This window comes from Enhydra lutris, unplaced genomic scaffold (assembly GCF_002288905.1).
Source record: "Enhydra lutris kenyoni isolate GAN:26980312 unplaced genomic scaffold, ASM228890v2 scaffoldscaffold110, whole genome shotgun sequence".
Classification (NCBI taxonomy): domain Eukaryota; kingdom Metazoa; phylum Chordata; class Mammalia; order Carnivora; family Mustelidae; genus Enhydra; species Enhydra lutris.
In genome coordinates, this window is record NW_019154194.1 from 110,687 (window position 1) to 134,476 (window position 23,790).

Below are 23,790 nucleotides of genomic sequence, written 5' to 3' on the forward strand. Positions count from 1 at the left end.
TTCACATATGACCATTCTCCCTTTCACTCATTTAACATTAGTGAATACCTACCACGTGTTAGGCACTGAAAAGACGGAATAGATTTGGCAGTCAACAAATCCCTATGCTCTTGGGAGCTTATATTCTCACAGAATATAAAATTCTGGCACTTCCCTCTCAGCCCTTCAGTCAACTTCAGATCGGATGCATCCTTCCTAAGCCTCTCTTCTGTGTAGTATCTGCTAAATGTCAACATTCTGAATGAAGTCCTTATGTCACTGCCCTTACCAGGCTTCTCTGCTGTGTGGTCACCCAACCCTGTGACATGTCAAGCCCTGGATAAATACTGACTCTTTTATAAACAAATACTTTGTCTTCTAGGACAGGTCTGATAATTAGGCTATTTCAGCACCCATTTGAGGTATTAAAACATATAATTTTATGGAGCTCCTTTCCTGTGCAAATTGTCTGGGGAAGGCAAGTCCTTATCACCTTCATCATCAGCATGTACTCGCTGATGAATTATAAGACTTGAGCTCCAACTGAAGCCCTTCCCACACTCCTCACATTTATATGGTTTTTCTCCAGTGTGAACTCTCTGATGGGCTTGAAGGTATGAGCTCCAACTGAAGACCTTACCACACTCCTCACATTTGTACGGTTTCTCTCCGGTGTGGACCCTCTGGTGGGCTTGAAGATAGGATCGCTGTCTGAAGCGCTTACCACACACATCACACCTGTATGGCTTTTCTCCTGTGTGGACTCCACGATGAGCCAGAAAATTTGAGGCCCGACAGAATCCTTTCCCACACTCCTCACACTGATATGGTTTCTCCCCAGTATGGCACCTCTGGTGGGCTTGAAGCTGTGAACCCACGCTGAAGCCCTTCCCACACTCTGCACACTGATAGGGTTTCTCTCCCGTGTGGACTCTCTGATGCACTTGAAGACTTGAGAACTGACTGAAGGCCTTACCACACTTCTCGCATTTGTAGGGTTTCTCTCCGGTGTGGATTCTACAATGAACGTTAAGATCTGAACTCCGGCTGAAGCCCTTGCCACATGTCCCACATTTGTATGGTTTTTCTCCAGTGTGGCCTCTTTGATGCGCCAGAAGATTTGAGGCCTGACTGAAGCCTTTCCCACATTCCTCACATTTATAGGGTTTCTCTCCTGTATGGACTCTAAAATGAATGTTAAAATCTGAGCTACGACTGAAGCCCTTTCCACATGCATCACACTGATATGGTTTCTCACCAGTGTGGCCTCTCTGATGGTCCAGAAGATTTGAGGCCCGGCAGAAGCCCTTCCCACACTCCTCACATTTGTAAGGTTTCTCTCCAGTGTGGCTTACCTGATGGGCCTGAAGGTGTGAACCTACACTGAAGCCTTTCCCACACTCTTCACATTTGTAGGGTTTCTCGCCTGTGTGGATTCGACAATGAATATTAAGGTGTGAGCTGTAACTGAAGCCCTTGCCACATGCCTCACATTTGTACGGCTTCTCTCCAGTGTGGATTCGCTGATGAGCCTGTAGTCGGGAACGCCAGCTGAAGCCCTTCCCACACTCTTCACATCTATAAGGTTTCTTTCCCATGTGGGCTCTCTGGTGGACTTGAAGATATGAGCTCTGACTGAAGCTCAGCCCACAGTCCTCACATTTATAAGGTTTTTCTAATGTGTGGACTATCAGAGGAGCTTGACAATGTGAGCTTTTCCCGACGTTCCTCCCACATTCCTCGTATTTGTGTGAATTCTCTCCAGTGGGGACTCTCTGGTGATGGCGAAGAGATGATCTCTGTCTTAAACCCTTAAACGATGTGTCATACTTCAGTGATTTCTCTCCACTATGGACCCTCTGATGGGCTCGAAGGCTTGAAAGCCGACGGAAGGTGTTTTCACATTTTTCACATTTATAGGGCTTCTCTTCTACATGGGCTGTCTGGTTAGTTTGAAGATGACAGCGCTGAAGGAAACCTTTCTCGTGCTCCTCTGCCTGGTAGGTTTTTCCTCCTGGTTGGTCTCTGTGGGGAACCTGAAGATGTGAATTCTGATTAAAGCCTTTACCAAATCCCTCATCTTTATAGAGTGCATCACCTCGTTTTTCCAAATGAGAGCCAGTTCCTTGAATACGGACCATGGAATCTTGGCACTGGGCTAATTCCTTTGTAACCTGTTGCCAGATCTGCGAGCAGAACAGCGCTTCATGTGGCAGGAACTTTGATCCAATTTCCTGAAGAGTCCCCAGGTCATTTAGATTCTTGTCTCCTAAAAGAATAATGGGAATTTAGAGATGAGGCATATAAACACTTGGTTCAGAGATGTCAGGGCTATAAACGTAGGTCCATTGAGAATCATACTAAGTTTTACATGGGAGAAACAGGTTAGAAATTTAGTGGCCGCAGATCAAGATTCCTAGGGAGTTTCTACAAAGATGAAGCTGCACTTTACTAAAAGCCTTGTCTTTGCTTTGTCCTTGCTTTGCTTCAGCATATGTCTGATAAATAGCTTCCAAATAATTCTTCCCATTGTATGCACATCTGACCAAACGTTCAAAATATTTAGTAAAACAGAGAGATTATCAGAAAATGTCCCCAGGCAATGCTGAAAACCTTTGCTTGAAATTATTTCACTGCAAGTCTGTTCTATGTTAGAAGCCTTGAAGCACTGGGTTGGTTGTAAAGACACGTGTTTGGGAGAACCTATCTTATCACATAAGTGCCTAAAGTTCAGAGTATAAGCAGAGAATGGCCTTTCACCTCCTACTGGGAAATATTCTTCAGGACAGTAATGGGGGAAGAGGTTTATAGTACCATGTATCATTCCAAAACCTCATAGCAATAAAGTTCCTATCATCTCCAGGGGGGAAAAAGTGAAAAATCAGAAGCTTAATCTTTTACACCAGAGCAAGAACTTGTGAGGAGGAAATGAACAGGGTATGGCACAGATTCTCAAAGTAAATACTGGTCAGGAAGAGTTATGTTCTCCTTGGAACTCTGTTCTACCCATAAGATACACACCTAGCTACCTGCTTCTTTTCAGATCACTCGTCAAATCACACCTTATCCATGAGGCCTCTTTTCCCATCCAATTTCCAGCAGTAAATTCTCCCTCTCCCTGGCCATCTGCCTGGCATCTGCTTTACCCCGTTTTGTTTTTAAACAGCACATATTACATCTGACGTACTATATATGTATGTCCTTTGTCTTTTTATTTTATGTCTTCTCCCACCTGAACGCAGCAGCCACAAGGACAAGCATTTTCACCGCTCCCAGAACCCTGTCAGTATCCAACAAAGACATGTTGAAAGAATATGTAAGTCCCAGTTTGACTTCTTTGTGGAGTTTGAACTATGTTTTTTTTTTTTTTAAGATTTTATTTATTTATTTGGCAGACAGAGATCACAAGTAGGCAGAGAGTCAGGCAGAGAGAGAGGAGGGAACAGGCTCCCCGCTGAGCAGAGAGCCCAATGCGGGGCTCAATCCCAGGACCCTGGGATCATGACCCAAGCCAAAGGCAGAGGCTTTAACACACTGAGCCACCCAGGCGCCCTGAGTTTGAACTATGTTACAAGAGTAAAAGAACTTTTCCAAGTAAGTTATCTAGAATAGGAAAAGGACTGGAAATAGCAATTTTGCTGGGAAGCTGAAAGGCTTCAGCAGATGCTGGGCTAACCTAAGTGGAGGTTGCTGATAAGAAAATTATGCTGATCACAAAATCACTGCAAGAATCCCTTTAAAGGAAAAAAGAAAAAAAAAAGCATAAGGCATAAAAGTGGACATGGGGCCTATGGATTGATTACTTCTGAAATTTTTGTACTCTCCTCCTTTGTGTGTAAATATTTTTCCCTTTTCACATAGGAGTCAATATTTAGAGCCTCAGGAATAATTCTCTGAAAGCAGACTGTCAAACTGATGGATAGAGAAACATGTTTTTGTATGGACAACACCAATTTTCCAAGTTACAGGCTGGGATTCAGTGAGTCTGAAATAAATTTAGTGGCCTATGACAAGCATTAAGAACACAGGACAGTATTAGAGGTGCTTCGGAAGTAAAGGCTTCTCTGGATGAAATGCCTGCTAGAGCTATAAACACACACACAGGGATGACGGTAGGTGACACCATTTCCTGTAACTCTGTGAGATGGGTGGCTGCCATGAGGAAAATCTTCAAAGGGAAAGACTAACTTGAAAGCTAGTTATTACCTGATAATTTTTCTCTTTCTTTCCTTTCTTTCCTTCTTTCTTTCTTTCCTTTCTTTCCTTCTTTCTTTCTTTCTTTTTTTAAGATTTTATTTATTTGACAGAGATCACAAGTAGGCAAAAAGGCAGGCGGCGGCGGGGGCGGTGGGGGGGGTGGGAAGCAGGCTCCCTGCTGAGCAGGGAGCCCGATGCAGGGCTCTATCCCAGGACCTTGAGATCATGACCTGAGCCGAAGGCAGAGGCTTAACCCACTGAGCCACCCGGGTGCCCCAGAATTTTTCTTTCTTGATAAAGTGTATTTATTTTCTTTAATAGGAGACCTGCCTAAAAAAGTGGCTATTAGAATCTTCACTCTAAAAAGTCATTCTTGGGGCACCTGGGTGGCTCAGTGGGTTAAAGCCTCTGCCTTCGGCTCAGGTCATGATCCCAGGGTCCTGGGATCGAGCCCCACATCGGGCTCTCTGCTCGGCAGGGAGCCTGCTTCCTTTCCTCTCTCTCTGCCTGCCTCTCTGCCTACTTGTGATCTCTGTCAGTCAAATAAATGAATAAAATCTTAAAAAAAAAATTAAAAAGTCATTCTTCACCAAGACAGTATGATTCACTACTAAAGACGACAGAAAAGCCACACAGGGAAAAGGATATTCAACTTGGTTACAAGTGCAAAGTTAAGCTTTCATTAGATGTGGGGGATTGTTTGTTTTTTGAGAGACAGAGAGAGAGAGAGAGAGAGAATGCACAAGAGAGTCAGTTGCGGGGGGTGAGAGGGAGAGGGAGAATCCTAAGCAGGCTCCGTGCTCAGTGAGGAGCCCGATATGGGGCTCGATCCCACTACCCTGAGATCGTGACCTGAGCAGAAATCAAGAGTTGGATGCTTAACCGACTGACCCACCCAGGTGCCTCTTTCTTATGATGTTCTTTTTTTTTTTTTTTTTAAAGATTTTATTTATTTATTTGACAGAGATCAAAAGTAGGCAGAGAGGCAGGCAGAAAGAGAGGGGGAAGCAGGCTCCCCACTGAGCAGAGAGCCCGATATGGGACTCGATCCCAGGACCCTGAGATCATGACCCGAGCCGAAGGCAGAGGCCCAACCCACTGAGCCACCCAGGAGCCCTCTTATGATGTTCTGATTTGAGAAGAGATCTACATGAAGGAAGGGAGAGGCCGAGAGGATGACAGAGAGAAAGGGCACTTCTTACAGAAGGAAGAACAAATAGAGAGAGGCTGATGATGCAGGGCCATGAGGGGCAGAGCGGAGCGCCAAAACTGGATGGAACAGACTGACATGGGGGTGTGACAGGTCACGTGTGCGGAGGATGGGGGCAAAGCAAGGAGCAGGAAGCTGGGACATCATAAGCCACTTGAAGTACTCAGCTTTTACTCTGAATCAGGTAAGACACTCCCAGAGATTCAAGCAGAGGACAGGATCTGGCGAACATATAGAAGAATCACTTAGAGTGGAGAATGACTATAAAAGAGCAAAGGAGGGGCGCCTGGGTGGCTCAGTGGGTTAAGCCGCTGCCTTCGGCTCAGGTCATGATCTCAGAGTCCTGGGATCGAGCCCCGCATCGGGCTCTCTGCTCTCTCAGGGAGCCTGCTTCCTCCTCTCTCTCTGCCTGCCTCTCTGCCTGCTTGTGATCTCTCTGTCAAATAAATAAATAAAATCTTTAAAAAAAAAAAAAAAAAAAAAAAAGAGCAAAGGAGGGGAGGAAGAGCACAAGAAACTGCCACAGAGTTCACAGGCCCGGCCCTGCTGTGGAGGCGACAGGAAGCACAGCCGACTCAGCCGCACGGCTCTCACCTGCGATGCCGCGGCCCTGGGTTGCTGTCTTTCTCATCTGAAGCTTTTCTCCCCTCTCGCACTGCAGTATTACGTGTGGGGTGAAGGGCTGATGCCCTGTCAAAAGGCAAGGACAAACATTTAAAGTTTAAAAATTACTAAACTACTAAAAATGTTATTCTAACCATATCATCTTTGGGACATCAAAATCAGTGATTTCCAAACTGTTAATTACGACCCATCAGAAGACGATGTTTGATGCAAAAATCCAGGATATGTGGGCCTTACCTGTAAATTACTGGAAAAAAAGGTCTGTTTTCTTCAGACTCTTTCCACCATTTCTCACATGATTTTCAGCAACATGTAGTTATTGCCAAGGGCTCAATTATTTTCTACCCTATTTCATTAAAAATGCCGGCCCAAGGAGAGCCTGGGTGGCTCAGTCAGTTAAGCATCGGACTCTTGATTTTGGCTCAGGTCACGATCTCAGGGTCCTGTGATTGAGCCCTGCATCGGGCTCCGTGCTGGGCGAGGAGCATGCGTGGGATTCTCTCACTCCCTCTCCCTCTGCCCTTTTGTCCATTTGCACATGCACACATACACTCTCACTCTCTCAAAAAAAAACAAACAAACAGGGCGCCTGGGTGGCTCAGTGGGTTAACCCTCTGCCTTCGGCTCAGGTCATGATCTCAGGGTCCTGGGATCGAGTCCCACATCGGGCTCTCTGCTCAGCAGGGAGCCTGCTTCCCTCTCTCTCTCTCTCTCTCTGCCTGCCTCTCTGTCTACTTGTGATCTCTCTCTGTCAAATAAAAAAATAAAATCTTTAAAAAAAAAAAAACCAAACAAACAAAAAAAATAGCTAGTACAATACCCTACATATGTGTCATGACCCACTAATGAGAGATGACCACAGCAGTCATCGAATCAATTTACGGCTCATTTATAAAACACACTTTGATGAGAGAAGACCAAAAAATGTCATCCAGTTCAAGAGCTCCAAAGGATACACACATCTAAGGATACAATAAACACTGCAGGGGGCTGAAGTCCACAGGGCGTCTGTCCTCACCCACAGAGAGCAGGTTCCTGAAGTTCTCCAGCATCACGTCTCCGTACAGCTTCCTCTGGGCGGGGTCCAGCAGCCCCAACTCCTCCTCCGTGAAGACCACCGCCACGTCCTTGAACGTCACCGCCTCCTGCAACACCAAGCACACGCAAATTCAATCTTGCACCCAATGGCTGCTGGGAGAAGGAGCACTGAGAAAACTGGAAGGGATGTGTAGGAAGTAGTTTCAGATTCTAAGAGACGAAAGTCAATTTTACTACAATATAAGTAAACATTTCAGGTAATACATACTGTATCACGTTAGATTTTTTGCTTTCCAAAATAAATACTAAAAAGAACTTTCAAATAAGTATTAGCCTCCTGTCTTAATTATTTTCTTAGAATAAGTTCCAAGAAGGAAAAAACTGCAAAATCCAAGAATATGCCACTTCAAAATTACTATGTACGATGGCAGGTTTCCTCCTTTTCAACTTTTTCTGTATTTTATTCTTCCCCTCAGAAAACTTAAGTAGCCCTAATTCTCCACACCATACATAACACTGAATAAAACCAACGTTTTTTTTTTTTAAAGATTTTATTTATTTATTTCACAGAGAGAGATCACAAGTAGGCAGAGAGGCAGGCAGAAAGAGAGGGGGAAGCAGGCTCCCCGCTGAGCAGAGAGCCCAACGCGGGGCTCGATCCCAGGACCCTGAGACCATGACCTGAGCCGAACGCAGAGGGTTAACCCACTGAGCCACCCAGGCGCCCCATAACCAACGTTTTTAAGTCCTATGTAATCTGATTAGTAAAAAAGCAACTTATTTTTCATTTTGTACATATTTGCCACTTAATAAATGATCACATTTTCATATATTTACTGGCCATCTTTATTTCTTCTTCTTTACTACCTTGCCAGTCAATGTCCTTTGCTCATATTCCAGTCAGGGTTTTATTTTATGACTATAAAATTTCTACTAGAGACTTTAAGCTATTTTTAAAAAAATATATATATATAAAACATATTTTAAAAAACATATATAAAAACTCATGTTTTGCTATTTTTCCTGGATAGCTTTGTGTACGGCATGGTTTCTCAACCTTGACACTACTCACATTTGGGGCCAGACAACTGCATATTGGGGGGGCTGTCCCCTGCATTTTTGCAGCAGCCCTGGCTTCTGTGCAATAGAGGCTGAAGCCTCCCTCAAGTTGGCGACACCAGAAATGTTGCCAGACACTGCCTGGGGGCAAAAATCACCCACGAGTAAGACCAGCTGGTGTGCAGTACAGTCCTTAACTATTTTATATGGAAACTGTGTGCTCATCGCGGGAGCCCTGCATCTCCACGAGCCCTGAATGAGCAACAGAGATCCTAAAGGAGCCACTGAAGAGTCACCATGAAGAGGCAGTCTCATTAGCTGTGGTGTCTTCTGTATACGACAGCAACTAAGCACACACAGAAAGGCCTAAGTCCTCAAGAAGAATTATTTTCCCTTGCCTCCCTCTTTATCCAGAGTCTTTTTGGATCCGTTGGACCTTTGGTTTCCTGCGTGAGCCTAAGAAGTTTTCTAAAATTCTATAATCCTGTTTCTTTGGAATTAACATGCAGGGGCGACCACTTACCACTCTTGAGGCTGGTCGGAAACTAAAGGCAGTAAGAAAAGCATCAGTATGTCTTCCTTTACTAGTAGACTTTTTAAAATTAAGAACACTATTACTTTGATAAAAAAATAAATCAATATGGGACGCCTGGGTGGCTCAGTTGGTTAAGCAGCTGCCTTCGGCTCAGGTCATGATCCCAGCGTCTTGGGATCGAGTCCCGCATCGGGCTCCTTGCTCATCAGGGAGCCTGCTTCTCCCTCTGCCGGCCATTCTGTCTGCCTGTGCTTGCTCTCTCTCCCTCTCTCTCTCTGACAAATAATTAAATAAAATCTTAAAAAAAAAAAATAAATCAATAGGTAAATAAAAAATATAAATCAGGAGTGCCTGGGTGGCTTCATTGGTTAAGTGTCTGCCTTCGGCTTAAGGCATGATCCCAGGGTCCTGGGATCGAGCCCACATTGGGCTCCCCGCTGGGCGTAGAGTCTGCTTAAGATTCTTGCTCTCTCAAAAAAAAAAAAAAAAAAAAAGATTCTTGCTCTCTCTCTCCCTCTGCCCCTCCTGCTCATTTCCTCTCTAAAACAAATAAGTTTTTTTTTGTTGTTGTTTTTTTTTAAAAGGACTCTAGTTTTCTTATGGGAAAATACAGAAGAATATTTTCTTCATGTGACTCACCAGTTATGCCTGGCTACACTAGGCCAAATCAGAGTGTTGTATGTGCAAAATCCCCAAGGTACCCCTAGCAAGTGTCCTTTCTCAATTTAGATTCCTAAAATATTAAGAACAAAGAATAGCAAATGCCTCAAAATTCCTTTTTGAGGAAAATGGCTATGTTAGGAACACCATTAGTACAATATTCTTTCAAGTATGTCAAAATCAGAATTTATTATAATGTCGCTTTCCTGGTTTTGCTTTTTTAAGCTTTTATTTAAATTCCAGTTAGTTAGCATACAGTGTAATATTAGTTTCAGGTATACTATAGAGTGATTCAATACTTCCCTACAACACCCGGTACTCATCATAACAGTGGTCTTTAACACAGTAAAAATTCTAAATGGCCAGGGCGCCTGGGTGGCTCAGTTGATTAAACATCTGCCTTCAGCTCAGGTCATGATCCCAGGGTCCTGGGATCAAGCCCCACATCAGGTTCCCTGCTCAGTGGGGAGCCTGCTTCTCCCTCTGCCTGCCCCTCTCCCTGCTTGTTCTCTTTCTCTCAAATAAACAAATAAAATCTTAAAAAAAATTCTAAACTACCTAAATGTCCAAGAATGGGGCAAAAGTTATGAGAAACACACACACACACACACACACACACACACAGAGTCCATCATTGATTCAAGGGAATATGATATAGCCATTAAAAATGTAGGGAAGAGGGGTACCTGGGTGGCTCAGTGGTTAAAGCCTCTACCTTCAGCTCAGGTCATGATCTCAGGGTCCTGGGATCGAGCCCCGCATCGGGCTCTCTGCTCAGCAAGAAGCCTGCTCTTCCCCCACTTTCTCTGCCTGCCTCTCTGCCTATTTGTGATCTCTGTCTCTATCAAATAAATAAATAAAATCTTTAAAAAAAAAAATGTAGGGAATAGGGGCACCTGGGTGGCTCAGTGGGTTATAGCCTCTGCTTTCGGCTCAGGTCATGATCCCAGGGTTCTGGGATTGAGCCCCACATCAGGCTCTCTGCTCAGCAGGGAGCCTGCTTCCTCCTCTCTCTGCCTGTCTCTGCCTATTTGTGATCTCTGTCTGTCAAATAAAGAAACAAAAAATCTTAAAAAAAATGTAGGGAATAAAAAAAGTAGGAACTATAATATTAATTAATTAGAAAAGCATAATTTGAAAATTTTAACTATATAACTATTACAACTATATGGTTACAAATGCATATAAGGAAAAGAACATGGGAAAATGAAAACAGTTTTTATAAGGAAAATATAGTAAAGTGGGAGGTTTTTTTTCACTGCTAGTGACCTTTCTCCTCTATTTTACTTGTGAAATTATAAAAGGTGATAAAACAAAATAAAAATTAATCTACACTAAAATAAAAAGCAGTGATCCTCTGGCACAGAAGAGATTCTGAAATGCCTGCTATTCTGTTTAATCATTTTCCAGAACGCATCTAATTGCTGAGAAACGAGACAATCGTTTAAAACCTAGAAAGGAAGATGAACTCACCTTGAACTTGGTCATTTTGCACTTGTCCTTCTAAGGAAGGGCTGAGTCCGGAGAAGGCACAAAAGGGGAAAGAGAAAAAAAAAAAAGCCATCAGAGTTTGGCCAAGACTATCCTTAACCCATTCAACTAACATATTATCACTACCCATATTTTATGCTTCACATCAAAGAGCCATGGTGCCCTTTCCTCAGGGGGCTTGATGGGCAGAGGGTGGGCTGGATTCCTGAGCCTGACCCCTTCGGCTGAGAGCCCCTGCACAATGAACAACTTGCCCAACCACACACAAGTTCTCCTTGTCGCTTTTAGGGTATGAATCTGATTCTAGGGAGTGTGGATGTGGAGAATTAAGTACCCAGGTTGAGAAAGTTATCACCAGGGCCAAATGTTTTAGGTCCACGGTACTACTACTTACTAGCTATGAAATCTTCGACAAATTATTAATGTCTCCGTGCCTCAATTCTTTCATCTGTAAAAATGGAGGGGTTAACAGTGCCTATTTCATAGGATTGTTTTAAGAATTAAATCAGCAGGTGCAGGGCACACAGAACACTCTTAGGGTATCTTATTTCTTAGGAGCTGCAGAAAAGCAGGTAATATTTACTAACATAAAACCTGTCCTCATAAATGGTTTCTATCAACGGGAGCCTTTGGAGGCTGTTGCTCTGTCATACAAAAATCACCTTTAACCCCCGAAATATATTATTCTTTCTTGGTCAGCATACTTAACGGGATGCCTTTACAATAGTATTTAAGAATACATGGATGACTTTGTTTTCCTGCATAAAATGAACAGAACCTAAAATTTACCCTTTTAACCATTATTAAGTTCGTTATTATTACTATTATTCACTATTAAGTTCATTAAGCGCATTCCTGTTGCTGTGCAGTCTTCACCACCATCCATCTCCAGAACTTTTTCGCCATCCTCAACTAGAACTCTGTACCCATAAAACAACAGCTCCCCATCAGTCCGCCCCTGAGCGCCTAGTAACCACTACTCTACTCTCTCTCTGTGAATTTTACTATATGGACTTTTCTGTTGGGCTTTTCTGTTGTTGTTAACAGAGGACTGTTTTTTGAAAGATATGAGACCTTGTCAAATTTACTGTTAAAAGCAGGACCTTGAAAAAGACTCTCATGAAGCTGAAGAAAAAGTAATAAAAACCTGTGACTCAGGGGTGTCTGGGTGGCTCAGTAGGTTAAATCCTCTGCCTTCGGCTCAGGTCATGATCCCAGGGTCCTGGGATTGAGCCCCGTACCGGGCTCTCTGCTCAGTGGGGAGCCTGCTTCCTCCTCTCTCTCTCTGCCTGCCTCTCTGCCTACTTGTGATCTCTGTCAAATGAATAGCAATAAAATCTTTAAAAACAAAACAAAACAAAAACAAAAACCTGTGACTCTGCAAGACTTATCTACCCATAAGTGAGGTAATCGTTGTCATTATGTCATTCAAACTAACAAGGTATAATAATCCTAGTAAATGATTAAAAACAACAAAAACAGCAGTGGGTGGCTTTAACTGAGCACCGAGTACATGTCAGGGACCTTACGAAGCACCTGGCACACTGTTTGGTGAAGGTACTGCCCACGTACCTATGACGAAGTTACTGTCGCACAAGTCGTGTGACTTCGGTCCAATTGCCTACACCTCTGTGCCCATCCTCAGCTACAACAAAAAGATCAAAACAGAACTTCAGCCAGAGGGTTACTGTGGCGGAATAAATGAGCTAATCTGTGCAATGCCCCTGGCACGGTACCTGGCATCTTGGGACGTTTTCACTTGATGACGAGGACTGTGGCTTCTGTTTAACAGATGAAGAAGCTGAAGTTTCATGAGGTCAAGACACACGGGTGGAAGTGGAATCCAGCTCTCGTACCAGAACCGGTATTCTAGATGCTTCTCTGCTGCTTCTGAGGACAAAAATACGCTGATGGGACTCCAAGGTCTCACAGGAAGAGAAACGAGAGCTGAGAGCTAGGGATGAGAGACATGGAAACGGGGAGACGACTCTGAAGCCAAAGGATCTGCTTGAGGGAGAAGAGAACAGCACTGTGAAGGGCGTAGGCTCTGGAATCAGACCACCAGTTTGTGAATACTGCATCCCCAACTTGCTAATACTCTGTCTCTCAAAAAGCGCAAGCTAAAACTAGAGATAATAATAATGGCAACAATGATATTACCAACCTCAGGGGAAGGGTAGTAGGTCTAAGTGACTATATGTCAGACACTTGGAACAGCGTCTGGTGGCTTAAACATTCAACGCAAGTGACTGGTATGGCTGCTTCACATGGAACACCCAAGGAACCCCTTCCTCGGGGCGGAGGCAGGCAGAGAGTGGGTTAGATTCCTGAGATCAAGCCCTTTCCAGCTGAGCACCTCTGGGTAATGAACCACGGCCCAACCACACAGGTGGCCTGGATACAAGTTCTCCTTTTCACTCTCAGGGTAGGACTGATTCTGAGGAGGGTAGAAACTGAACATACGATAATCAGGTTAAGAGATTATTATTGGTTAATTGTTGGTTAATTTGTTACTTATTAGTTAATTACTATTAGTTACTCCTCCATCTTTAGATACAGGAACCCTAGTATGGAAAAGGGCAATGGAAAACTTCCCAATCTTGGCAGAAATAGGCTTCTGGGATCTGTGATTCACTTTGTTCTGACTCTATCTGCCCAAAAACTTTTGCTCAGTAAGAAGTGTTCTGCATGGAGCGCTTTCCATCACCCCTGGGGAAAGGGGGATAATTGGTAAATCAATCTTGTAATTAATACCGACTCAGCTTTGTAGCTCAAGCACTTGAAACAGTGCTTGGAACAGAAACTGCTCAGGAGACACTCAGCAGTCAGTGTCAGGGTCTTAATGAATGAAGATTTCTTTGAGTTATTAAAAGAAATTTTTTTTTTTTAGAGAGGGAGGAAGAGAGGGGGGTGGAGGGGCAGAGGGAGGGGAAGGGAATCTTAAGCAGACTCCACACCCACCATGGAGCCTGACATGGGGCTCTGCCTCACAACCCTGAGATCACAACCTGAGCCAAAATCAAGAGTTGGACACTTAACCAACTGAGCCAGCAGGCACCCCTGAGTTGTAAAATTTTGAGGCTGATCCCAGGTGGGAGGATTTGGAGAGCAGGTGTTTTATTTCCAAGATTTTCATCCAAGTCTTTCACAATATTTGCAAGACCAAGGTCATCTTTGGAAGGAAAAGAGCCTCTGGATTTTTCTTCTAAGATTTTATTTCTTTATTTTAGAGAAAGATGGCGAGAACAGGTAGGAGGAGGCACAGAGGGAGAAAGAGAGAGGGAATCCCAAGCAGACTCCACATCAAGCCCAAACTGGGGCTCAATGCCAGGACCCCGAGATCATAATTTGAGCCCAAATCAAGAGCTGGACACTTAAGCAACTGAGGCACCCAGGTGACCCCTTTTCTTTTTTAAGATTTTATTTATTTGAGAGAGAGAGAGAGAGAGAGAGTCTGTGCGCACGCAGGTGCGCTCGCACATACACATGCATGAGTTGGGGGGTACAGGGGAAGGGGGAGAGAGAGAAGAGCGTCTGGATTTTTAAAACTACCATCTCAGGGCACCTGGGTGGGTCAGTTGGTTAAGCAACTGCCTTTGGATCAGGTCATGATCCTGGAGTCCCAGGAGTGAGTCCCACATCAGGCTCCCTGCTTGGCAGGGTGTCTGCTTCTCCCTCTGACCCTCCCTCTTCTCATGCTCTCTCTCTTTCTCTTATTCTCTCTCTCAAATAAATACATAAAATCTTTTAAAAATTAAAAATGAAATAAAACTACCATCTCAGAAAGGTGATTTCTGCTTTTTGAAGTCAGTGCCTACATGGGACCGTTACGAAATCCACACAATGTGTCCATCAAAATATTCAGAGCAACTAGCTCACTGCCTACATAATTAGCAATAGACAGGTTAATTTATAAATTCTTCATTAAGTAAATGAGTTTATCAATTCACTGAACACTTACGGAAACCTCACTAAAAGAGATACAATTGGGGTGCCTGGGTGGCTCAGTAGGTTATGCACCTGTCTTTGGCTCAGGTCATGATCTCGGGAGTCCTGGGACTGAGCCCCACATCAGGCTCCTTGCTCAGTGAGGAGTCTGTCCTCTCTCTGCCCCTCATCCCGTTCATGCTCTCTCGCGCTCTCTCTCTCAAATAAATAAAATTAAAAAAAAAAAAAAGAAGAAAGAGAGAGAGATATATATACAACTTGCTCACAGTTTGGTGATTATATGTTGCTACCTGGCAGAGTAGGGTATGGGGTCCTCTGGGTCCCCTGAGGCCCATGGAGCAGGTTCTACATAAACATGGCTTTTGCTGAGCTGTGGGAGATGACTGAGTTCTACTAGCCCAAGAGAAGTAGAATCACCGGAAAACCTCAAGAGAACAAATGCTATGATGGGAATAAATACAAATCAGAGGCAGCAACAGATAAGCAGGTGAGTGGGATTCAACCTCCCCAGGATGTGAGTTCCAGTTTTATCTGCAAGGCAGCAGGAAAGCCTTGAGGAAGGGAGGGTAAAAGATCCCTTTGTCTTGTAATCAGATTATTCTCTCAGGAAAGAGATTGGAAGGGGAAGTGGCTGGGATCAGAGAGGACTATGTGGAGGATGAAGTCAAGAATCATTTACTTCTTGGAGAGAGGGGAAGATGGTGGCAAAAGCAGGAGGACCCTAAGCTCACCTCCTCCCATGAATACAACCTCCTCCCATGAATACAACCGGATAACCTGGAAATCATCCTAAATACCCCAGAAATCAACCTGAACACTGACATAACAAACTCACAAGTAAAGGTAGAAGCCAAGAAGTGTGGAGCCTTGGTTTGGAAGAGAAACAGATTGTGGCCTCAGTGGGAAAGAGGGAGCCATGGTTGTGGAGAAGTGTGAGAGACAGAAAACACACAGGGAGCATGCTATGGGAAAATGAATCCCCCATAGCCATGGGCTCAGAAAGCAAGAGGGGCCTCATTTCAGGAGTTCTTGCAACCAGCAGGGCTGAAAGCCTGTATGTAGTCTGAAAGGTCAGTGGGCCTGGCTCAGGCAGAGCCTGGAGACATCCTTCTTGGAAAGAAGGCAGGACAAAACACCTGTGGACATACAGCGTGGAGGCGGCATGGGAAGTGCAGAAGTGCACCTGGGGCACATAGTGGGGAGGTTGTCTGCTCATCCTGGGAGTGTGTTCCGGAGAGGCTGCATTCCTGGAGAGACCCTCCTGGAACAAAGAACTGGCAGGAGCCACTGACCCTCCCTTACCCATCAGCATAAACACAGAGCCACTTGCAGGAACCAGCACAGCACTGACGCTCCCTCTGTAACTTCCTTACACCAAGCAGAGCACACGCCACACTCATAGGAGACACTCCCTGAAGCACCAGGCACTGGGGAACAGAGGACACTACATGGCAGGACACTACAGGACCTCTTCTTCACAAGGCCATTACCCTCCAGTAAGGGAGATGTCACTGACTTTCTGAACACAGAGAAGCAGGCACAGACTTAGACAAAATGAGAAGACAGAGGAATCTGTCCCAAATGAAAGAACAGGACAAGGCCACGGTCAGAGATCTTAGTGAAACAGATCTAACTAACATGCCTGATAGAGAATTTAAAGTAATGGCCACACAGATACTCAGTGGACCTGAGAAAAGAGTGGAGGACACTGGTGGGCCATTAACACAGAACTAAAAGAATAACAGAGATAAAGGGCTGAATAAATAAAATGAGAAACACACTCAAAGGAATGAACAGCAGGCTGGAAGAGGCAGGGGAACCGATTAATGACTTGGAAGACAGAGTAATGGAAAGTAATTAAGCTGAACAAAAGACAGAATAAAGAATTCTGCAAAACAAGAATAGACTTAGGGAACTCAGTGACTCCATCAAACATAGTAACATTCAGATTATAGAGATCCCAGAAGAAGAAGAGAGAGAAAAGGGGGCAGAAAAGTTATTTGAAGAAATAATGCTGAAAACTTCCCTAATCTGGGAAGGAAACAGATATCCAGATCTAGGAAGCGCAGAGAACCCCCAACAAAATAAAAAAAAAGCAGATCCACACCAAGACATATTGTAATTAAAATGGCAAAAATGTAGAGAAACAAATTTTGAAAGCATCAAGATAAAAGAAGATAGTTTCTGCGAGCACTCGGTAGGAAAGGAACTCAACAAAGACTTGCAGAATGACTGCTGTAATGAACAGCTGACAGATATGTTGTGTAGATCAGGGCCTTATTATTTATCTCCTACTCTATGCTAGCCAAGGATCCGAGACATGAAAGACACAGCAGTGAACAAAGCAGGCAAGGACCGTGATCTCATGCAGCTGATATTATAATGGGGTCAAGGATATTAGCAAACTGATAATACAGTGAGAGGTATTTTTGAGAAAAATAAGGCAGGGTCGGGGCACTCGGGTGGCTCAGTCAGTTAAGCATCCGACTCTTGATTTCAGCTCATGATCTCAGGGTCATGAGATCAAGCCCCATGTTGGGCTTGGTACTGGGCGGAGAGCTTGCCTGGTATTTTCTCTGTCCCTTTCCCTCCACTCCTGCACATGTGCTCTCTTCTCCAAAAAGGAATGGTAAAAAGAGGTGAAGAGATAGCAGGAAGGGCTGCTGCAGAATAATTTTTTGTCATGGATGCTTCTCCCACATTTGACCATGAAACCTGAACCAAACAAGGGAGAGCGCATCATGCAGATATCTGGTACTGGAAGGATGTGGAATTCAGCCAGAGAGAAAACAGAAAATATTTTTTGTTAAGAAGCAGGAGTCTGTTCTCTCTACCAGGGCTTCACAAATTTTAATGTTCCATGAATCAAATGGAGACCCTGGGAAGGTACAGAAACCTCTGTCTGACCCCTAGAAATTCTAAATCAGAAGATCAAGGATGGAGCCTAAGAATCTACATTTTTAACAATATTCCAGAGGATGCTGATGCTGTTGGTTTCTGGGTCACTATGACAGTAGCAACAGTCAAAACAACCCTCCAGATATCCTCAGACAGACTAAAGACTTGAGGTTTTCCCCTTCAACTCTTCTTCTAGCCACAACAGAGCAAAAAAGTTAAGAGAAAGTAAATACACTGCAATCTTCTCTTTCTCTCTGGTTCTAAAAATGGGATTAGAATCAAGGTTTGTTAGGATCAGAAAGAATACCAAGGGCACTCTAAGCACCTAATTTTACCCACAAGGAAACTCAAGCCATTCATAAAATACTCTCCAATTTTTGCTGACATTTAATAGCAACTGACTTAGTACCTACCATGGCACCATTTCCGCGAATGTAGTACATGTGCTAACTTATTTGATCTTCACAAATCTAGAGATTGAGACAAAAATCATCCCCATTTTACAGGTAAAGAAGATGGAGCACAGAGAAATAGCTCCGTTCATGATCAACCAGTGACCAATAGAAAAGTCAAGATTTTCACCCAGAGCCTTATCTACTAGGACTGTGGTTCTCAACTTGGACAGCACATTAGACTCACAAAGGAACTTTAAAAAAAACAACAACAAAAAAAGGGTTCAGGCCTTACTACAACTAATCAAATCAAGTCTGTGGAGGTGGGCGGCTAAGGTGTGCACTCCTACACACCTCCTACTGCCCCAGGCCACAATCTCATTGTCCCGTTAGGACACTGCACCAGGCACTAATGAACCTAGGCAATATGGAGCCCAAGCCCTTGTCTTATAAGCAGTGGTTGTCAACTCTTGTGTACACCGCATTATAAGGCCCGAGATTCCATGTGCTGCCTATACAACTTTGAGCCTTACAGGGCCCAAAGGCCTAGCCATGAGTTACTCTGCTCTCTCCAGATACGGCCCTGGCCCCTGACCCTGGGGGAAAGGCTCCCCACCCAGCTACTTCCTCTATATATGAACCAGGGTCTAGATTCAATACTATTTGACATCTTGTATTCCAACCTCACCATGAGCCTGCTAAATCACAAAGCCTATCTGTCAAAAACCCAGCTTCCAGAGAGCACGCAAGAGCCCTCATTCTCCTGACCACTGACCCCAACCTGCTTCTTTTCACTAGTACCCAATACAGATGTCTCCACCTGGTTATTTGCTGCCACTCTAGTCATAAAGGCATAGCCCCCTTCCTCTCTCTGCTTCCCAACCCTGCATGTGACAGGCTTCATATGGTCCTATGTAGCAGGCTATGCCTCTTGGTTCTGGGGGAACCGTAGTGTTAAAAACCTTCTTTCTCAATGGAGTGAACCTCTCCATGTTGCCACACAATAGCCTGTATAACTTTAAGACCCGAAAAAATTCACCCTACCAACTGGAGCGGATGCACCCCACTCGTCCTCAACCTAACAGCCTTTACCTCCCTGCCAGCCTGTCAAATTATTCAGAGAAGCTAATCACATCTTCCTTCGGGAGCCAAGGGTCACTCTACATTCCTGTCACTACAAAAACCCCCTACCACAGCCCTTGCTGGTTTATGCTATTCTCGGGCGCAAGCCCCACACGGCCCCACATGGCATGTAGTGTCCTCCTCCCAAGGGCTGTGAGTAAGCTGCTCCCACTGACACCTGGCCAGGGCCGGGCGTTGTGCCTTCAGCCATCTCATACTATTTAGAACAAGCATTCGCCTTCCTACACAGGGTGAATAGGAGGTGATCAGAACAGCCTCAAAATCACCCAGAAAGCTAATAAACACAAAAACCCAGGCTCATTGATAGAGCAAAACTCCTAGGTCTTTATAGTCTCTCTATTTTTTACCAAGTTCCTTAAAGTGATTTTGATATGACCATAGTTTGAGAACCACGATGTTAGTCTATCCTGCCTCTCCAGGAGTTACCTGAGCTTCTGAAGGACACCCAGAAAATCAAGGGCAGGGTTAGACCTGGCACTCAGGCCTCCTAAGTCCAAACTCTCTGCTTCTCTCCATTGTACGATGCCCTTGGAAGCCTAAGGAGCAAGAGTGACTCATGAATGCCCCTGAAGGCAAATCCCCGGAGTGAAAACAGAGCTTCCAGTAAGACCAGTGCGATCTGACAAATACAATGCAAGTTCCATAGTATAATTTAAACGTTTCTAGTAGCCACATTAAAAAAAGTTAGAAGAAGCAACTGGGCTCAATCTTAACAATATATTTTAAAATATATTCAACCTACGATCAACATAAAAATTCAATTCAATCTGCAATCAACATAAAAATTACTGAGACATTACACTCCTTTTTTTCATACTAGTCTTTGAAATCCATTGTGCGTCTTACACTTACAGAACATCCCAATTAGCACTAGCCATATTTCAGGTGCTCAATTATCTCATGTACCTGATGGCTACCATATTGGATAGTGATGACTTGAACCTTTTTAAAGCAACCGAGACCAAATAACCATCCCCCAGGCACTTTCTGGGTTCAAGACAGCAAATTAGTGTTAGTTATAAGTTTAACCAATGGCTATTACAGAAACTATTCATTTTTGTTCAACTGAATGACAGAACTGAAGTAGGGAAAACGCTAGGCAGGTGAAAAAAAGAATACCTTAAAATCCCCTTTTGCCCTTTTGATAACTTGCTGCACTTTTCATGTCACATAGCCACCTATAATAGAAAAAAGACGTTAGTCTGTAATATGTCGAGGATTTACAACATCCCAGGAACTATGTCAAGCACTTTACATAGCATATCTCTTTTAATATTCACAAAAACTTTAGGAGGTGGGTACTGAGAGTCCTATTTGGACAGGTAAGAAAACAGAGGCACAGAGAAGTTAAATACTTTGCCCAAGGTTATCCAGTCAGAGTGCCAGAGCTAGGTTTTAAACCGAGCTGCTCAAGTTTGATCCTGTTCTGCCCGCTACTGACTGCCCCCTCTCCTGCTCCCCCTGCTTGTTTTCTCGCTCTTTCTGTCAAATAAATTAAAATTTTAAAAAGATTTTATTTATGTATTTAACAGAGAGAGACGCAACAAGAAAGGGAACACAAGCAGGGGGAGTGGGAGAGGAAGAAGCAGGCTTCCCGCTAAGCAAGGAGCCCAATGCAGGGGCTCGATCCCAGGACCCTGGGATCATGACCTGAGCAGAAGACAGACGCTTAACGACTGAGCCACTCAGGTGCCCCAATAAATAAAATCTTAAAAAAAAAAAAGAAAGAAAGAAAGAAAGAAAGAAACATTAGCATCGACTTGTTTCTAAGGAAATTTGTTTTAGACCATGACATATTGGGCATAATGGTATATCAGCTTCTGAACACTCTTGAAAAAGTTGGCAGTATTTGGCGGCCCACCACAAGTGAGATCAAAGATAAGGAATGTGAATATAGATTACCCTCCTATTTTCTTTCCTAATCCCAGGCTGGGGCTCCCCCTTTGATGGCTACTCACCGAATAACTCTTCTCTGCTAACTTCCAGGTTGCTGCTGGGCACTCTGGAAAGAATACGACAAGGTCCTGGAAAACAGCAGTCCCTGAACCCAACAAGAGAGAAAAGAAATCAAAGTTATATGCCAGTGGCAAGAGCAACCTCAAAGGAGCAAAGACAACCCCTCATCTTCCCTAACTGCAATTCTTTCTAACCTTCTCCTACGAGTAACATTCTCCTCGTTGCCAAGAGTGAAAACGTTAGAGTTGCTGTTTTTATCTGTGATGGACTGAATATAACCCCCTAAAACTCTTATGTTGAAGTTCTAAATCCCAGTTCCTCAGAATGTGATGATATTCTGGGTTCAAAAGTCAGCAAATTAGCAGAATATATTATATTTGGAGATAGGCCATTTAAAGAGGTGATTAGCTTAAAATGAGTTCTTTAGAGTAGTCCCTAAACCAATCTGACTTATATCCTAGTAAGAGGAAATCTAGACACATAAAGGGACAAGAGAAGCAGGCACATAGAGGAAAGGCCATGTGAGGACACAGCGAGAAGGCAGCCAAGGGGAGAGGCCTTAGAAGAAACCAAACCTGCCAACACCCTGATCTTTGACCTCTAGCTCCAGATGTGACAAAATAAATTTCTGTTGTTTAAGCCACCCAGTCTACGGTATTTCTTTACACCAATCCTGATATATTAATAAAATCTCCCTTCCACTGGTCTTCATATATAAACAATTTGTGATAGTTTTTCAGTCCCACCAACTCAACATCTGGGTTTGCTTTAAAATAGTCAAGGAGAGGGGCGCCTGGGTGGCTCAGTGGGTTAAAGCCTCTGCCTTCAGCTCAGGTCATGATTCCAGGGTCCTGGGATCAAGCCCCACATCGGGCTCTCTGCTCAGCAGGGAGCCTGCTTCCTCCTCTCTCTCTGCCTGCCTCTCTGCCTACCTGTGATCTCTGTCTGTCAAATAAATAAATAAAATCTTAAAAATAAAATAAAATAAAATAAAATACTCAAGGAGAAAGGCGCCTGGGTGGCTCAGTCAGTTAAATGTAGCCAGTGTCTGCTGGAGATTTTCTCTCCCTCTGTTCCTCCCCCTGTGTGCTCTCGCTCTCTCTAAAATAAATGAATAGAATCTTTTAAAATACTCAAGGAGAGCTATGAAATGTTTAAGCCTGATGATTCACAGACCTATACCCCGGGGGCAAATAATACATTATATGTTAATAAAAAAATGATTAAAAAAATAAAATAATCAAGGAGAAAAAAAAATGTGTGTGTGGAGAGCAGAGAAGCAAAAAAAAAAAAAAAAAACTAGCAAGGATTGACTCAGGGTGATTGTTACATAGGAGTTCATTATATTATACTTTGGGTATGCTTAGAAACTTCCACAGTAGAGTTAAGGAACTAACTGTAAATACTGGGGTAACAATATCATAAAATAAATAAACACACATTTAAAAACTGCTAAACAGAATGCACTAAAATGATTTTTAAAAATGTCTATATTCTAGTATTAGGAGTTATTCTTACTGCTTTTCTGTATATATTTTTATATTTTCTAACTTCTCTCTGATGAGTGTGCATATCTTCCATAATGAGAACATGAACTATAAATATTGTCTGAAATAAAAGGAAATGAGAATGCTTCTAAAATTTTATAAAAAGTCCAGACTCATGAATCCTGCTTTCAAAATACTTTACATTAAAATTCCAACCTACCTCCATTAACTTGATCCCAAATGACTTGACTCCTCTGCAGCCAGTTTCCTATGGTTAAATATTCATATAACTTGTTTTTGTTTTGTTTCCTAATTCCAATTTGAGGACTTCAAACTTTGGGACCAAGGATATCCATAAGGCACACACACCCTGGATTCAAATCCACTTCACCTACTAGCGATGTGACACAGGATAAGCAACTTAGTAACTCTGCCACCATTCCCTCGTCTGTACAATAGAGGCAGTAACAGTATTCACTTGAGAGGGCTTTGTGAAGACTGCGTTAATTTTTATAAAACCCTCGGGACGACGCTTAGCACTCCAGGTGTAACCATGAAGACTATCACTCATGTCCTGTGCATATTCTCCATATTTTCTCAATTATTTAACAGTTGCTCATGAATGAAATACCTTCTATCACCGCAGAAGAGGAAGACGAAAGAAAGCTAAGTACGGTCGCAGCGGGGCTCTGCTGCCAAGGAGTCTTCTTTCAGAAGTCAGGAGGCGGAAAAGAAAGGAGCCTGAGGTGCTACAGTCTGGTCTGCGGCCCTGCAAAAACCGCAGAAGGTATTTGTGGGTGACGCTCTCTTTCTAAAACACGAGTCAGAAATAGTCCGGGCAGAGCCTCCTGTCCCGCATGGATAAGAAGAGCCAGTGCCACCTGGAAGAGTTTCCAGAGAGGTAACTTTTCTGACTACTATTGTAGTGTTTATATTCACAACTAACACCTTGCCACACGTCCGAACTGCTCCAAACATTTCACTTAAACTCTATACCATGAATGTACAGGACAAATGTGTAAGGTAGGTAATATCCCCGTCTCCAGGAAAGGAAACTGAGATATGGAAAGATCAAGTTCTAGGAAGTGACAAAGCCGTGTGGAAGGGGAAGGGAAAGCGAGCTGGGCGGCGGGGAGCCGGGAGACCCTCGAAGCCTGCGGAGCCGGGTCCGCC

General features: G+C 43.7%; 2 protein-coding genes across 2 annotated transcripts in view; one reads left to right on the top strand and one right to left on the bottom strand.

Annotated features, from left to right (window-relative positions):
• The window catches only part of LOC111139493 (zinc finger protein 404), a 169,477-nt gene that overhangs the window by 110,030 nt on the left and 35,657 nt on the right, over positions 1 to 23,790 (top strand). The window lies entirely within an intron of this gene.
• On the bottom strand, positions 150 to 23,371 carry LOC111139494 (zinc finger protein 45). The gene is made up of 9 exons (XM_022491772.1): positions 23,249 to 23,371; positions 21,133 to 21,215; positions 20,294 to 20,352; positions 12,530 to 12,683; positions 12,366 to 12,438; positions 10,776 to 10,816; positions 7,029 to 7,155; positions 5,981 to 6,076; positions 150 to 2,248 (listed from the first exon to the last, which is right to left on the bottom strand). The coding sequence occupies exons 6-9, from the start codon at positions 10,788 to 10,790 to the stop codon at positions 420 to 422; spliced, it is 2,067 nt and encodes a 688-aa protein (XP_022347480.1). The 5' UTR covers positions 10,791 to 10,816; positions 12,366 to 12,438; positions 12,530 to 12,683; positions 20,294 to 20,352; positions 21,133 to 21,215; positions 23,249 to 23,371; the 3' UTR covers positions 150 to 419.